This window comes from Brachyhypopomus gauderio, unplaced genomic scaffold (genome assembly GCF_052324685.1).
Source record: "Brachyhypopomus gauderio isolate BG-103 unplaced genomic scaffold, BGAUD_0.2 sc79, whole genome shotgun sequence".
NCBI classification, from domain to species: Eukaryota; Metazoa; Chordata; class Actinopteri; order Gymnotiformes; family Hypopomidae; genus Brachyhypopomus; species Brachyhypopomus gauderio.
In genome coordinates, this window is record NW_027506900.1 from 474,553 (window position 1) to 492,364 (window position 17,812).

Consider the following 17,812-nt stretch of genomic DNA (forward strand, 5'->3'; position numbering starts at 1 on the left):
TCTACTGCAGTTTATTACTTTATTTATTACATACTTATGATGGATTACACTGTTGATAATGCTGACATGGCAATTTTAAGGTAGGTTACAATGTGTAGGAGAATTGCTATTAATACATATTGGAGAAATACATATAATACACATTTATCAATTTGAATGGATGCTCTCATTTGACCAGATCATGATTCTTTTGAAACCCACATGGAGATGATACCCATGGCACCAGGTATGTCTTTTTATATTCAAATAATTAAACGCATTAATGTACCCATTCATTTTATTGTTCTGGACAACTGCTATTAATTATATATAATAAAGTATTAGTGACATATTTGGTGAATGATCTGAATGGTCTCTCTGTTTGCCTTCCACATTAAGTATCTATGCTGCCAGCAACAAAGATGATCATTGATACAGGTAAAATATATTATAGCAATATTATTTTCCAAACTTTGCTACTCTGCAATACAGCTCAAGAAATGCTGCATTCGGTCTTAAGAAAACATGTTAATGTTTTACCCAGGAGTGAATGTGGGTCACAACGGGCAGATTTGCAGCACCTGGGGAAACTTCCACTTCAATACATTTGATGGAGAATTCTTTCAGCTCCCCTATACATGTAACTATGTACTGGCCACCCTGTGTGATACCACCAAGATGGACTTTAATATCCAGATGAGGAGAAAACAGGTCAACAACATTCGCACCATCAGTTCTTTTACCTTAAAGCTGGAGGGAACTGTCATCATGCTTCTCAATGGCACTATTACCGTGGATGACAATGAGTAAGTGTTTTTGGGGGGGATTAAAAACAAATCAATGTCCTTTTATTAATGTTAACATGATTGGCTTATGCAAATTCCTCTGTATTGAGTAGGATTTAAAAATACTACAATGGCTAACCAGCTAAAGTAAATACATATAAATAATAACCTTAGCTTGAATAAGCTGCGTTGTTGAATTTTTCAAAACACTGGGCTTGTGGTCATTTGATTATATGATGTGTCTAATATTTTCTTAATACTGTTGTACAGAGTGACTTTCCCCAGCTATCAGCATGGAGTGCGTATTGAGAAAACAACGAGTTTCATTAAGATAAGTTCCAAGTTGGGACTGACAGTCTTTTGGGATGAAGTCAACTCACTCTCGGTACAGTTATTGTTTTCAACTGTTGTTACGATTGTTTTCATTGCCATATATATATATATATATATATATATATATATATATATATATATATATATATATATATATAGCCATGAAAAGAGCATTTTCTTTGTAAGTGTACCTGATATACTGAAGGCAGAAGGTGAACATCCACTGTAAAGCTTAGTTGTCTGATCACTGTTAGTGCTGGAACTCCAACACCATGTGACATAGAGCCTTGCCAAGATTACGAAACAGAATGCAATCAGCACTTTTCACATTGTGAGGACAAGTCAAACATGACCAAATGTGTGATCACCCTAACACATAGGGAAACTTTCCATAGGAAAAAGAATAAGAATAGAAGAAAAAAAAAGTTTAAAAAAATCTGTACTCATATATTTCTGATATAATTCTTTTGACAATTTCTCCAAGAACTGGCATATTATGAAAACTTTATCCCTGTCAGGGTGGGCAGTTCAAAAGCTGGCAAAGAACTATGATAGAATGGTTCTACCTGATATGCAAAGGTTCTCTAAATGATATTTAAAAATATTATTTCTATATATATTAAAATAATTAAAAATAACATATGTAACCTTTGTCAATATAAAGGCAATTTAAAGAACTTTGGGGTCCAGGTATTTGCATTTATTGGCAAATCTATAACTCTTCCTTGACTGTCATCATTTTAGCTGCCTAAAAAACTATATTTTATTTTTTAAAAAAGATACTGGTAATTTTTACAGCTATACAAAATATAGTTATCTTGCAGTTATCCTTAAATAAAAGAAAATTGTGATATTTAATGTTTTGATGCCACTGGATTAAAATATAACATGATCCATTTTATAATAATACACAATAATTTTATAATTCAGAAGATATATCTTAGTATCATAAACACTTTTTGTGTGTCAACTCTTTGTACACATTTTATTGGTTTGTTTAGTTTATTTCGTTGTGAGTGAAATGGATGAGATACCAAGGTGGAATGCGAATCATATTGATTAGCTATGTATAAAAAAAACTCATCCAGCTATACAGAAACATCTTTATATTCACAATCTGTATGGAAGCTGTGAAATAGGCAACACAGAGGAAGTAAGAGTTTGATAAATGGTTTTATACTTCATGATCAGACTCGAGTCTTCAGACTTATTCAGAAATAAAGAGGGTGCGAGGCAGCAGGTCTAACTCATAATGCTGGCTAGCAGTGATATCACAGTCGCTATAAGAACAACTCGGATGGCTGAGACAGCTTGGCATGAACAAGGCTGGAGCAGCTCAGGTACGGGCCTCTCTGCTCAGGACATTAAGGAACGCGCAGCACAGAAGGCCTGTGAACTTAAATACTGGTGAAAAAAAGGAGAGAAAATGAGGCACAGGTGAGAGGAATGAGCTAATGAAGAGGAAGATTTAAAGAGGACCAGGGTGTGTGTGTGTGTTTGTGTGTTTGTGTGTGTGTGTGATAGAGAGAGAGAGAGAGAGAGAGAGAGAGAGAGAGAGAGAGAGAGAGAGAGAGCTGAAGCCTGGGGCTGAATCCTGATGTAAGTGTTATGAGTGACCTGTATTTTGTCCTACTCATCAGGTTGAGATATCCACAAAGTACAGGAATCAGACCTGTGGGCTCTGTGGGGACTTCAATGGTATTACATATGATGAGTTCATAGAAAATGGTGAGACATTTATTTTGGTTACAAATAGTTCTACAGCACAACTACTGTATTAGATTTAGTTGCACACTGTGTTTTGTTTAGAATTTTTAATTATTTTTTAATAATTTTTTTTATACAGTATGTTTGTAGAATGCAGTAAGTTATTTAATACAGTATGTATGTGACCTCCATGAGGAATGGAAAATTTAGCTTCACCTGTTTGGCATACCACATTGGTACTGATAATAATAATCTTCAAAATGTTATATTCTTTTTGATGGTGGTAGTTAAATGTACATGTCATACTAGTCATACAGAATGAAGGTCAAGTTGTTCAGTTTTCGAGTTTATAATGGCTGGCAATTTAGTTTTGTTGGCCATTTTGCAAAAAAAAACACAAGTAATGTTTTTATGGTTAGACATGAACATGAAAAAGTCCCGGTTTTGAATGAACGTCGTGGTGATAGTTCTGCTGTCAGTTTGTTGTTATCTTTAAAACCTGGGACAGATATAAATAAAAAAACCAAGACTCCAGGTTACAGATTGACACATGGAATGGTTACCCTACATAACATTAGACAAAAATGTATTTTGTGGGAATTTAAAATTCTGACTGTTGAGGACTCCTTCATATACATCTTACAGTAGATTTTTGAACCTACTGAATATTTGCTATTAGCTGAATATTTATGACCATTACAACAGTCATAAAGGTACTGTTATTAGAGTCATTATTTTGCATGTTACAATGGAATTATGCTTACCCTTTACAGGATATGTCTGGAATAATTTGAAGATTTTAAATGATTTTTCTCTTAAGGTCTAAAGAAAAGATGTTTGTGCTTACTCACAATATTGTCACATTCACAAGCCTATTAAACGACTGCTCTGTTGTTCATTTGCTGGCTGGGTTCTGCACTTGGTACTGCAGTGTAGTTCTGATATCAGCTTCCTTCACAAAAAGAGAACTTGGAGCAGATCATGTTACAGCATAGAAAATAAACTAGATCCTTATTTACAAAATTACTTTTGACCTTTTAAATCTGTGGAGGGCATATATTGACATATATGGTGGTATTCTTTTTAATGTGATGTGTTTTTAATGTGTCTTCTTGTAATAGTTGGGCACTAGTTGATTCTGTTGGAAAAGACAATGAGTTTGATGAATGTACATCAAAAGCAGATATATCATTAGGCCACTGTTTCTGAAATGGGAACAATGTTAATATTTAAATGTTTCTTTCAGCTCTTCACATCTTTCTCTTACATTATAATGCATTTGCAAAACTGTTGTAGTCCAGAGATTGCTGCTTAGAATATATAATGTAACTTCATTAATGTTTTTCATATTAATATTACAGGGGTACAACTAAGTGCAGATGATTATGGCCATAAGTGGAAGATTGATGCACCAACTGAGACGTGTGAGGAGGTGAATGAGCAGGAGAATCATGAGGAATGCAGTAACATGGTATGAACTGGACAGACCACAATCCATCACTGGGCATGCAGCGTGTCATTCACACACACTCATACCGAATTAGACCAGTTTGACTATAATAATAATAATAACAATGAGGCAATTATAAGGAAGCATAATCTCATTTTTATACATTTTCATTCTTCACAGACATCTACATGTCAACAGCTGCTTTCCAGTCCAGCATTCAGTAGCTGCCAGGACCTACTATCCATTCAAGGCTTTATGGATGCGTGTGTTAGAGATGTGTGTCACTGTAACAGCAGTAAGACCCCATGTTTGTGTGACACAATATCTGAGTTCTCACGACAGTGTGCCCATGCAGGGGGCAGGCCGCAAAACTGGAGGACCAACACACTCTGTGGTATGTACCTGTAGAACTTACAGTAATGGTGAAGTCATCTGCAAAGCAGTTATGGGGACCTTTGGAAAAAATCTGTTTCTTCCAAAAGTTGCTGTCACAGTCAGTGAGGTGTATGGAAACAATGATTGTTTCATCCATCCATCCATTATCTGAACCGCTTATTCCCGCTAGTCGGGGTCACGGGGGGGCTGGAGCCAATCCCAGCATCTCCGTGCGAAGGCAGGGTACACCATGGGCAGGTCGCCAGTCCACCGCATCGCCAACACACGCACGCACTCACACCTACGGGCAATTTAGAGTGATCAATCAACCTAACACGCATGTCTTTGGACTGTGGGAGGAAACCGGAGTACCCGGAGGAAACCCACGCAGGCACAGGGAGAACATGCAAACTTCACACAGAGTAGCCCAGACCGAGAATCGAACACAGACCGCCTTGCTGTGAGGCGACAGTGCTAACCACCACACCACCATGCCGCCCCATGATTGTTTCATTGAAACAAAAATAAGGAATAATGACAAATAAACACACAAGGAAGTAATTTTCTATAACTTGCACACAGCGGCTGGATAACGGACTGACTCTTATTGTTCATGAGATATTTACACTCGAGTGCCCGTCTCTGGTTACAGGTTTACCAGGGGTAATGGAAGGGGTCTCCAGTGCTAAGAACACCTTGAAGATTTGTGTTTTCTAAAATAGTGGCATTGTTAAGAGATTTAGGATGAAAACCAACTATGAGCCTTCTTTTAAAAACATTAGGGTGGCTGTATTTGAAAGAGTTCCCCTGACCATGCTGCAAAGCTAATGATTTAGTACCCCTAGATACACGAATGATACTATGATTTACGAAATCTTTTTTGTACCATGTATAATTTGCTAAATATTAAAAGTTTTAACAAAAGGCCAAATATATATATATTTACCTTTGATGTTGTTAACTTTTTGAGTGCTGATATTATCTATGTGATTTGATCTATGCAGGAAAAGAGTGTCCATTGAACATGGTACACAGTGAGTGTGGGAGCCCCTGCACAGACACCTGTTCTAACCAAGAAGGGAGCCAGCTCTGTGCAGACCACTGTGTTGATGGCTGCTTCTGCCCACCTGGTAACCCACCACTTATGAAACACACACACACTGTAATACAGTAGACACTGACACAGAGGTGGGATCCATAAGTAGGATAACTTTAATGAAACAAGATGAAGAGGACCTGAAGCAGTATGCAGAAACCAAGGCAGGCAAGGGTGATAACCTGAAACACAATATGAGGCTACACCAAAGGGCAAAACAAATAGCCAACAAACATAAGCAGGCGGAGACTTATACACAAAGAGAGCTAGATAAACCAACAGCTTAGTATGCAGACCAGAGGTAGACTGGCAATACTTCCACATATGTAGTGGGGAGTATGATTAGGAACCACATGGACCTTCAGAACTCAGGAGACAAGGACCTCTGGTGGTCAGTGGCAGGAATTACTGTTTCATCTCTGACATACATTGAATTGCATTATATACAGCACATTGTATATTGTTTTGACATTAATGTTGATGTACCTGTTCAGTTATCCAATACAATAATTTAATAAAATAGAAAGAAAAAAAAACATAAATTAACATTACATTTTTTTATTAAACAAAATATTATTGTTCAGGTTTACACTCTTCTCAGCCAAATTTCCAGGTTATTTTTTCCAGAAATATAAAATGAATGTGCATGGATTTGTAAATAGTTCCAGGATACTATATGAAAAAATATTAAAATTAAAAAGTAATGTAAAAAAATGTAATCAGATTTTCACCAAGCATATACGATGTGCTATTTTTTTTTTTCTTGTTTGAGTAACGTGGTGTGAGGCTATTTTTGTATACAGTACTGAACAATATGCTAATTGGTCTTTTATTTATTAAAGCTGTTTAATTTGTACAGGGTTCCACTGAAAACTTTTGATAGTGGAAGTTTTTCTTTAGACTGCTGGTCCTGTGGTAGTATAAGACTGCTCCCTTATATCTCAGTGTCACCCACAGCATATTTAGATAAATGACTGGGTTCCTTACCATACATCTCCAAAACACTACAGTGAATTATACATGTATAATTATCTCTTTATACAGGCACTGTGCTTGATGACATTGGAAAAACTGGCTGCATCCCTGTTGATAAATGTCCTTGCAGCCATAATGGAAAAAACTATAAATCTGGAGAATCATACAAAAGGACTTGTCAAAAATGGTAAGTAACACACACTCACACACAACCCACAAACACATTATAAACAAAGTGTACTTTAACTATCTTCCCTCTCTGTGTATATCAGTGAGTGTTCTAGTGGGCGGTGGAATTGTGAGGTTCTCGACTGTCCTGGTAGATGCATGGTGACGGGGTCTCATGTCACTACATATGATGGCACTGCTTACACCTTCCATGGAAACTGCTACTACGTCCTTACCAAGGTCATTGCTGTTAAACTCACTTAAAAACCACAGAGACATTAGTTGTTTATTCAAGCCAGTGACTGATAAGTCCAGATGGTTTCTGTATTGTTGAAGTTAGTGACAGGTGTAATATCAGACACTCTGTAATGTCACTAATCCAATCTAGTCCAAACAAAACCTTAAGGAACAGTACAGACAAATTGCAATAAAAATAATAGTTGTAACACAAAGTATTGTAATTGAAATAAATATACATTCATTTTCTTCAGGACAAAGATTTGACTATACTGGGGAGTCTGATGCAGTGCGGTCAGAAAGATATGCAAACATGTCTGACAGCTGTGAAGCTGATCATCTCTACAACCACCGTAAGCATTCTAAACTGATTAAAATTATTTTGATTAAACCAATCAAAACCAATTACATTTTTATGTCCTAACAGGTTACTTTCTTACCCACTGGCATTGTACAAGTTAATGACTTCACTACCAAGCTTCCAATTTATACTGGTGAATTTTCCAACCGGACTTCTTTTACCTAATAATTTACTTACTAAATTATGGATATCTACCTATACCTATACCTATTGCTTGATTTAAAAGCCAGTGTAATAATGACATGGTGCTCTCTTATTATCAGATCAAGTGACAATCTTCAAGCCTTCAACTTTCTTTATCGTTGCCCACACACCAAATCTTCGACTGGAGATCCAACTAGTTCCTGTCATGCGAGTGTACATTGTAGCCAGTTCTGCAAAGAAGACACAATTAAGTGGTCTGTTTCCATCAATTTTTGTAGGCCAGTGAGCATCTATAATCATTCTTATATATTGAAATGTTCCATTTCGTGACCAATACATTTCCTTCCCATAGGTCTGTGCGGGAACTTTAACGATATTCAGTCAGACGACTTTATCACAGAATCAGGACTTAAAGAGGGCACAGCAGTAAATTTTGCTAACACATGGAAAGTTGGGTTGAATTGTCCTGATGTCAGCAACAACCATCAAGACCCCTGCAGTATGAGTGTTGAAAAAGGTAGAGTCCTTATCATTTATGTAAATTCAGCCCAGTTCTTTTAAACAATCATTTCTCACATGATATGTGTAATTCTTTAATATTTTTTGTAATTTATGTTCTTTTAGAGAAATATGCCAAGGAATGGTGTGTCCTGCTTACTGACCCAGCAGGAGTGTTTGCCCAATGTCATGTTGAAGTCAACCCAAAAGATTATAGAGATGTAAGTTTTGGTTCCCAAACTAGAGTTGTTTTTAAACAATGTTTTTCAAACTAGACCTAAGAAACCCCTGTGCTCAGTCTTAGCTCTCAGAACTTTATTACAAGTAAAGGTTTCTGTAACGACAGTGTTTACATCTACTTGCTTCTGCAAGTTGGGACAGAAAAACTTATGGACAGTTTTGTTGCTCCTAAGGTCTGGGTTGGAAAACATCATATACTCACATGCCATTTCAGTAATTGTTTTAAATTAATTGTGTTGCTTAATTTTCTGCAGAGGTGTGTGTATGATTCGTGCAACTGCGCCAATAGTGAGGACTGCATGTGTGCAGCTGTTTCATCATATGTCCATGCATGTGCTGCTAAGGGTGTACTGATCTATGGCTGGAGAAACACCACCTGTGGTGAGGTGCTAATTTGAGTATTTGGTGAATATCTTTAATCCGAGAATGAGGGCCCTAATAGTTTAGTTGGAGTATCATGGTTTGATCCAAAGAAGAATTATTTTAACAGATGTGTATGACAGTGAAAACTAGCACCTAAATTATAAGGTCTGTTTCAAATGAAGGTGGAAAATAACACATTTCAGTACTTTCTTTAATTACATAATTTTTCTGACATTTTTTACGTTTAAGTAAGTACAGAGCAGTTTACATTAATTCATTTAGGGTATCTTAAAATTGTGTTCATAAAGGTTTAAGTTGGTAACTCATCCCCCCCGAGAGTCAAAAACAAGTGAGTTTTGTAGCTTTGTGGCTTATAGCGGTTAGACTCTAGAACAGAGTAGTGCTAGCAGTAAGTAACTTTTTTAATTTACTAAAAATAAAAAAACACTTAAGTCCCAATTTTATTTACACTCCCAAAATCCTGGAATTCTCACATTTGTGTCATATTGTGAAGGTTCATTCTCCAAGGATTGTCCAAGCAGTATGGAGTACTCCTACAGACTGAGCAGTTGCAGAACCTGCCGCTCTCTCAGTGGCCATGACCGTAGCTGTCAGGTGACTTACACACCACTGGATGGTTGCGTCTGTGCTGATGGCACGTACCTCACGGATGATGGCGAGTGTGTTGACTCCTCCAGCTGTTCCTGTTACTTCAACGATGAGGTTGTGGCTCCCATGAATGTCATCGTCAAGGACGGGGCTACATGGTATAAATATGAATTTAACCTATGGCTCTTCATTCCTGATTGGGTTTACTGTACTCATCACTTTATCTTGTTCTAAAATCTACTCATAAAATAATATAATTCGTGTAAACAAACATTCATTCAAATAAGATGTTTCAACTTTGTTAGAATATATGACATTTTGTCAAATGTTATTTTAATTTGTCACAGCACTTGCAATCATGGCAAGCTCCACTGCATTGGACAGCAGCAAGTTCCTAGTAAGCATAAGTCCCTATTTTCTTATGTAGATTTATATGAATGGATTTTGTCTTTAATGTATTAGTGGATTTCATTCAAACACTAAATACATTGTGTATGTTTTTCCTGTTAGCTTGCACAGATCCTATGTTCTACTTCAACTGCTCAAATGCTGAACCTGGAGAGAGTGGGGCAGAGTGCCAGAGAAGCTGCAAAACACAGGGCCCTGACCAATGTGTAAGTCACCAGATAAAGGTGGAGGAATGGATGTGGAGAATAGGCAGAGGTGTGGATGGAGCGATAGGTCAACTTATCAATAGATGTATCATAGCTGATTGTGATATGACACACTCATGCCAGAAAGAACTAAACATTAACGCCTTTGAAGGTATGCGTTTCCATTCATTGTGAGACAAAACTGAACTGGTGCTTCAAACATCTGTTCAGCGTTTTCTTTAAATCATATTTTTGAAAACTGTTTCTTAAATAGTTTTACATCTCCTATCTTGTTATGTTTTTGTATACATAGTTTACTTATTAATTTCATGTCATAAAATGTGAGGTACATTTAAAGAAAATGTAAAACTATAATTCTACATTAATTGCTATAACTAGTTAACTGTTAACTGTAGTGTTAACTGATGTAAATAAAGAAACATCCAGATTATGTGAATTAATTGCTATATATGTGTTATAAGAGTCACATGTTGAGCCACGAATATCATATTAGGGATAATTGTCAATTCGTGTACATGACTGTAAGATCTTCTAAAGTTTTCCCTCTATGGTATGGGCCACAGGTGAGCTCACACTGTATATCAGGGTGTGTGTGTCCAAATGGTCTGCTGGCTGACGGACAAGGAGGGTGTGTGAAAGAAGAGGACTGTCCATGTGTTTATAATGGAGACTTCTACCAACCAAAAGAAACTGTTAAATCTGACTGCAACACATGGTGAGCAAGTTAATTTAGTGTCACAAACCGGATGCTGTTGATGTTCTTTTGTATATAAATGGTCATTATATTGAATGATATGTTAAACCTACATTACCTGCTAATGCATTTGCTGAATATGAACTCAACATCATTTGTTTCTATTATGACATTTGACATAAGCTTAACTATAAATTATGGTATGAACTTTCCAGCACTTGCAAAAACCGGAAGTGGGACTGCACAGATAAAGAGTGTTCTGGCACTTGCTCTATATATGGTGATGGCCACATTACGAGTTTCGATGGTAGGAGATACACTTTCAATGGAGACTGTGAATACATATTGGTCCAGGTACATTTTTTGCTCATTATTTTTTTATTTTATTTTATTTTTTTTATTATTAATTTTTCCTCAACAATCTAGACAGTCATAAAAAATATTATACTTCATAGCATATTTCTCTTACTCAATCAAATACCTTCAGTTTAAATGGCGTGCCACAAAGCAGCTTAACATTACAGGGCTTCTCTGGAAACCATATCAACTCAGGCTTTCCTGTTCTGGTCCAGTAAATACTACAGGAGTTAATGACATTTAATTATTTGTTGTTTATGGGCTGAAATGGCAGCGTTTACTGACTAAAGCTCTCACTGTAATGAAACTAAAGACATCAGTGAAAAAAGCCTTTATTTATTTACAAATGTTTTTTATTAATTTGTATTTGTGAGATTTCAGTGACCAGTTTATCTAGTGAGTGTTCAACATAAATTCAATTTTGCGTCAGTATTCGACCATAATTTATTGGTATAAATCCGTACATTGTTGGTGTAAGATACAGAAACTGTTGCTGATCATGAGTGAAAATCTCATATGTCTTACATGTTCACCAGTAAGAATGCAGCTTAGAATTACTGCTAGATGAATACTAAGTCACATGATAATCACTGAATTAAACTGAACACAATTTAATATTGTTCAAGTAAATTTAAGTTTTTAAGTATGATCCTATACACATTGAGTTTTTTGAATTTGCTAAGGATATTATTATTACACAGTTCTGATTCGATTCTACAGTTCTCAATTTTATAACCTGATATACAAAGCTATCACTGTCATAGTAAGCTATCACTGTGACATTCACATACCTGAGTGAAACTGAACGTTTGCTTGATAAGGTGTAAAATGGATGTAATCTGCTTCAACTGATTCATTTTGCCATATCAAAACTATCCCGTGTGACTGTGTTTTATCTTGGCAGGACTACTGTGGCAGCAGCCTTAAGGGTTCATTCCGCATCATCACAGAGAACGTCCCCTGTGGCACCACTGGGACCACCTGTTCCAAATCTATTAAACTCTATCTAGGGGTAAGGACCTCATACAATGGCCTTCTTGATTATTAGTGTAGTTAATATTAATTAATTATGAATTATGAAACAGGGCACCATCCTGATCGTTCAGGAACCAATGTCTTGATAACAGGAACAGGTGGATTATTGTTGTATCAGTCTTATTACCGAAGGGTGAACACTGAATAAGTCCAGTGAAATAATACCTCAGATCAAAATATGTATTTACTACCACGACCAAATTAATGAATAAATGTTTACATTTATTGAATGGTTAATATTGCAATTATAAGCATTACATGTGGGATGATTTGGCTCAGAAGAGGAGCTAATTCTACTAAGTAAGTTTGCTAGTATAAATCAAAAGGAAAACCATAAAACAATTGATTATTATATAACTATGAATGGACTATGTAGACAAAAGAAAACAAAGTAGGAGCACTACATTAGAAAGCAGTTCTCCAGTATTAACAAGTGCACTAAAGGTGGAGTGTGAGTTCTTCCAAAATTGAAAAATAAACTAATTGCTGAAAACCTGCAGAATCATTGTCTACTAACCTGTCAAATGTTTAGATTTTGTCATTCTCTTGTATTCTTCCTCCGATTTATAGAGCCAAGAGTTGCATTTGTCAGAGGAGGATGTTAAAGTTATCAATTATCAAAATGCTTCAGAAATCCCTTATCATATTCACTATGTGGGGATATATTTGGTCATTGAGGCAAAAAATGGCCTGGTTCTTTTCTGGGATAAGAAGACGAGTGTAATGATCAAACTAAATCCCTCCTTTAAGGTAAGCAGACAAATTCATACATATTCTCATACTGTCACCCCCCCATCACTGACAAAGAAAACAAAAGTTCTCTTTGTCAGCATGTGCTTTCAATTTATGTTCATCTGGCCATATTGCCATGCCCTCCCTTGTTGGAAGTGTTTCCCTCTTCACCTGTTGCCTGTTCCCTGCCTCAGTAATTCATAATCTTCTTCTGTTATTATTTGTGAATGCTATTTCATACGATATCTCATGTCTGTTCAATTTGTTTGTTAATTCCTTTGTAAATGGATTAATTTAGCTATACTTAAAGTTACTTGCTCATTATGTGAATCAGACAATAATTATTCAATCATTAATTCAGTCACATTTACTCACTCTCTATATACCATTTTTTCCCAATGACAGGGCAATGTGTGTGGTCTGTGTGGAAACTATGATGGGAACGGAAAAAATGACTTTCTGACACGCTGTGGTGAGGAGGTGGTAGGACAGCTTGTATTTGGGAACAGCTGGAGAGTTTTTCCAACATGCCCCAAAGCCAACAGTGTCAGCAGCTCCTGTGATTTGAGACCACACCGTCAGGCCTGGGCCATCAAACAGTGCAGCATTATCAAGAGTGATGTTTTTAAGGACTGTCACTCCTTAGTGAGTAACCAATAATATTTTGCATTTTGTATTTTCCCTGTTCTATCAAGCCAACCTTATTAGTAAAAAGTTAAATTAAGTACATTAGATATATTAAATCAGTACGCAGTGTAATGTTCCTTGGTCTATAACTGTTTAGTACAGTTGAGAAGATTATAGAAAAGGTGCCACATATTCTGCAAAATATGCCAGAATATTAGCATTATTTCAGTGCCATATTACAGCGATCACAGTGCCTAGCTCTCTGTCTTCCATGGTTAATGCTTCTTTTGCTTTTTACTCTTTTATTGTGCAGGGGTGGGTTTCCCGATAACGAACGATCTTAGAAAGTTACGAACAACTTTAAGAACGACGTAACTTTAAGAACGCCAAATTTACGAGTGTTTCCCAAAAGCCTTCGTAGTCTCCAAATTTACGAATGAGTTCTAAGTAGTTCTTAGTTGACTCCGCCTCTGCAGCTGCACTGGAAAATCTCCGCTAGTCGAAAACCGAACCACCGATTTACATACATTTTTTCATAATTACGCCGCAAAAGCATCACTGGCAAAATGACAATCATAAAAACTAACAACTAATAAGTGTTGACATTTCAAGTATAAGGAAAAAATGAGTAGAACATATTATTACCTTTGCAATTCTGACCGATCGCAGGCTTTTATCAAGGCTATAAATAGGGCACACAATTAACCTTTCACACGTTATTCAAAACCATGGCAAACAAGCAGAGAAAATGAAACTTTCTGTCGAGTGAACTGAGCCAAAAACAAAAGTATAGCCTACTGTTTTCAATAGCTCGAGGAAGTTCATCAAATTCAGAAAAAAACAAAAAAAACTGTAGTCAAGTCAAAAATAAGGGGGCAGGACTCAGAAAGGAGAGGGCTAAGACTGGTGGAGGTCAAATGTCCACAAGTGCCTTCACTGTTGAGGAGGAGAAGGCACTGGGGATACTGGGCCCCACAGCTACTGAAGGGACACCAGGGGATTTGATACAAGCTTCAGAGTGGATACCCACTGTCAGCTAGTATATATATATATGTGTATATATATATATATATATATATATATATATATATATATTATATATATATATATATATATGTGTGTGGTATATATATATATATACCACACACATATATATATATATATATATATATATATATATATATATAGTGGCGGACTTAGCAATTTGGGGGCTCAAGGCGAATTTAGCTAGGGGGCCCATCAACATTAATATGCGAGAAATAAGTTCAGGTTCACACTACACGATTTTAGGCTGGTTTTTCGGTTGCCGACTGTTTTTGTAGATCGCCAACAGAAACTGTGGTCGGAGGCAAATCGGGGATCACGAGTGGTCGCCAACTCATCGCAGACGACCGGCAGATATCTAGCATGTTTAATATCTAGCTCAGTCGGTGACTGTGAGTCAACAGCAGCGTCTAGCTTCATACAACTTTACTACAACACTGTGTTTAAGTTATTGTGACAGCACTGGAAAAATAGTGCGATTGACTATATCTATGTTCACTGCAACGGAGAGATGAAATAATTCTGGCAATTTGGGACTATGGAGTGGTTAAACGGTAAAAAATAATAATAATAACGAAAATGTGGAGTACATGTACATTGTTTTTTTTTTCTTCTACGTGGTGTTGCTGGTTCTCGCGAGTGTTTCGTTTTCGTGTTCTCGTGTTTTTGGACGGCAGCCAGATGAGTCGGCAATTCCCCAGTCGTTTAATTCGTGAGCCCGCGTTGCCGATCAGTCATGTAGTGTGAAAGCCACAACAACTGAAAGACTCGCGATTACAGCACAACCAGTCATGTAGTGCGATCGGCACAAAAACCTGACGACTGAAAAGTCGTGTAGTGTGAACCTGGCTTTAGCTAGACAAGGGGGCCCTACAGTGGGAGGGGCCCAAGGCAATTGCCTAGCAACGCCTCTATGCAAAGACCGCCTCTGTATATATATATATCTCTTTTTGCTGCATGGCGAAGCAATGCTTTAGTAGCATGCACACATTTATGTCAGTTTTGCTTAGTCCGTGGGCATCACCAACAGTCTGCAGAACAGTCTGTGGCATAAAATCGGAGGGCGGTCAGTAACTGCGTCGTGGAGCTAAGGGCAAAATTCTGTATTCAGGCGAACTACATGGCTTCGTGGATTACGTCGTCTTCTTAAATTATGTCTTCTATTCAAAGCCAGTACTCTGAAGAGCTGCCATGTTCATCACACAAGCACAATTGCTAGCCTTAATCCATATGTGCTGCCGATTAATCAATCCATTTTATTGGTTAAGTTAAAACAAGCTTAATAGGCCAACTTGTATCCATTTCTTTGCAAAGAATACATTAATTTTGAGTCTGCAACGCTGTTGACTGCACGATGACGAACAGAGAGATTTAATTAAATATTGGGAAGATATAAACTAATGCTAAATAATTCAAAGTAGTACATTTACATTTACATTTACATTTATGGCATGTGGTATATGCGATATAAATACTTCAAAAGAAAATAGGCTACTAGGCTAATTATACACATAAACGCAAATGTAGTAATGCCGTGATTAAAACCCACGCGAGTGAAATTAGCGCCTCTATCATTTTTGAAGTAGAACTGCACGAGAGCTTCGAGTTAAGAAGTACTTAGTGAGTTACGAATGGGTCCGGAGATTCTTAACTTACGAACGACTATAAGAACGACGTAAGTTACGAAGAGTTTCGGGAAACACTCGTAAATTTAAGAATATTCGTAAGTACGAGGTTACGAAGTACTTAGAGTTACGAACGTTTCGGGAAACCCACCCCAGATCAAGCATTAAATAGACATATATAAAAATAACCTATTCCCAGTTTTAGAAAATCTAAGTATTCTGAGAGACTTTCTCAATTGTTTAGCTTTTTACTATAAAAATCATACACCGTGTAGACCATAAACTCAAGCATAGACCACGGACTGTACTGAGTTGTTCTGCTTTCAATTTCTGCCTACAGGTGGATCATACTCAATATTATGATGCGTGTGTGAAAGACACGTGTGCGTGTGACACTGGTGGAGACTGTGAGTGCTTCTGCACAGCTGTGGCAGCCTATGCAGCCGCATGCAGTCAACAAGGAGCCTGTATAATGTGGAGGAGCCCAACTATTTGCCGTGAGTTGAAATACAGAAACCAATAGCTTAATCAACCCACATATTCACACATTATTTTGCACTAAATGCAAGTACACGGTTTTTCAACACATTTATTGTGTTTATTTTAACCATCTTAACCATATTTAAGAAATGTACAAGTACAAATTGACATGACTGACACTGAAAGAAGATGGAATAAGTGTAACAAGATGCTAACAGCAATATAACTTCATGTGAGGCTAAAGTTTTGCTAATGCAGTCATTCAACTTGACAAGTCAAAGACTGACTTGGACTCTTCCTACAGCTTTGTTTTGTGACTACTACAATTCACCTGAAGGCTGTGAGTGGCACTATAAACCTTGTGGACAATCCTGCATGAAGACTTGTGAGAACCCCTCAGGAGTCTGCTTCAATAACATTCCTCCTTTAGAGGGTAATAGGTCTTGGCTAAACTTTCAGTGCATTACAACTTTTTCCTCTGTAAAATTAATTTCAAAGGAATCAGACATAAAATTTTATGTACTGAAAATAACAGCACTAATACTGTATTCATTAGACTGCTAATAGCTTAGCGTGGTACTTTAAAAATAAATTCCTGAAAATGTGCAACAAACATTTCAAGTATGCAACAGCCTTTCTCTTTTTCATTGTTATCCCAGCCTTACTCACTTTCCCAGAAGTTTTTAGTGTTGATGTGTAATTTAGCTAAAGACTGGGCTAGTAATTTCATTCTTTGTTAACACTTTATTTTGGTAGGATGTTTTCCCCAGTGCCCGTCAGACAGGCCATTCCTGGAGGAGAAAACAATGAAGTGTGTTCAAAGAGATCAGTGTGGCTGCTATGTAGAAAAAAATCATTACAACATGGGAGATACTATTCCTTCAAAAGAAAACTGCCAATCATGGTATGTTACAGAATCAAATTTCTGCTACAGATTTCTGATATAAAGTAGCTGTTTTAATAAAATTGTTGGATCATGAATCAGTTGGAAGCATCAACCACAATGTGCTGATGCTTTTAAGGATAATCATGCTAGCGTAAATGTTTTGAAACAGCATGTGTAAAACGATGTATAGTATTATTTGTGACATTTTACAGAATTTGATCAATCTTTTTTTAGCAAATGTGTATCCAATGGTCCTTCATGTTTCTACAATGCAACAGGTCAGCAAATTACATGAGCCAGTACATTCATTACATTGCCATTTACCTAGAATGAACTAACTTATTTAATTGTTGTCATCATCTTGATTTAGCTTGCAAATGCTGGTATGGTGGAAAAGA

The 17,812-nt window shown here is 36.8% G+C and overlaps 1 protein-coding gene across 1 annotated transcript; it reads left to right on the top strand.

Annotated features, from left to right (window-relative positions):
- Window positions 1-401: 401 nt before the first annotated feature.
- Window positions 402-17,475, top strand: LOC143492577 (mucin-2-like). The gene is made up of 26 exons (XM_076990921.1): window positions 402-417; window positions 524-785; window positions 1,035-1,149; window positions 2,738-2,825; window positions 4,166-4,275; window positions 4,435-4,648; window positions 5,634-5,759; window positions 6,770-6,887; window positions 6,973-7,108; window positions 7,360-7,458; window positions 7,533-7,599; window positions 7,730-7,864; window positions 7,963-8,127; window positions 8,235-8,329; window positions 8,603-8,729; window positions 9,226-9,478; window positions 9,668-9,717; window positions 9,840-9,934; window positions 10,498-10,649; window positions 10,844-10,982; window positions 11,890-11,997; window positions 12,591-12,770; window positions 13,158-13,397; window positions 16,389-16,545; window positions 16,833-16,961; window positions 17,285-17,475. The coding sequence occupies exons 1-26, from the start codon at window positions 402-404 to the stop codon at window positions 17,473-17,475; spliced, it is 3,567 nt and encodes a 1,188-aa protein (XP_076847036.1).
- Window positions 17,476-17,812: the final 337 nt, after the last annotated feature.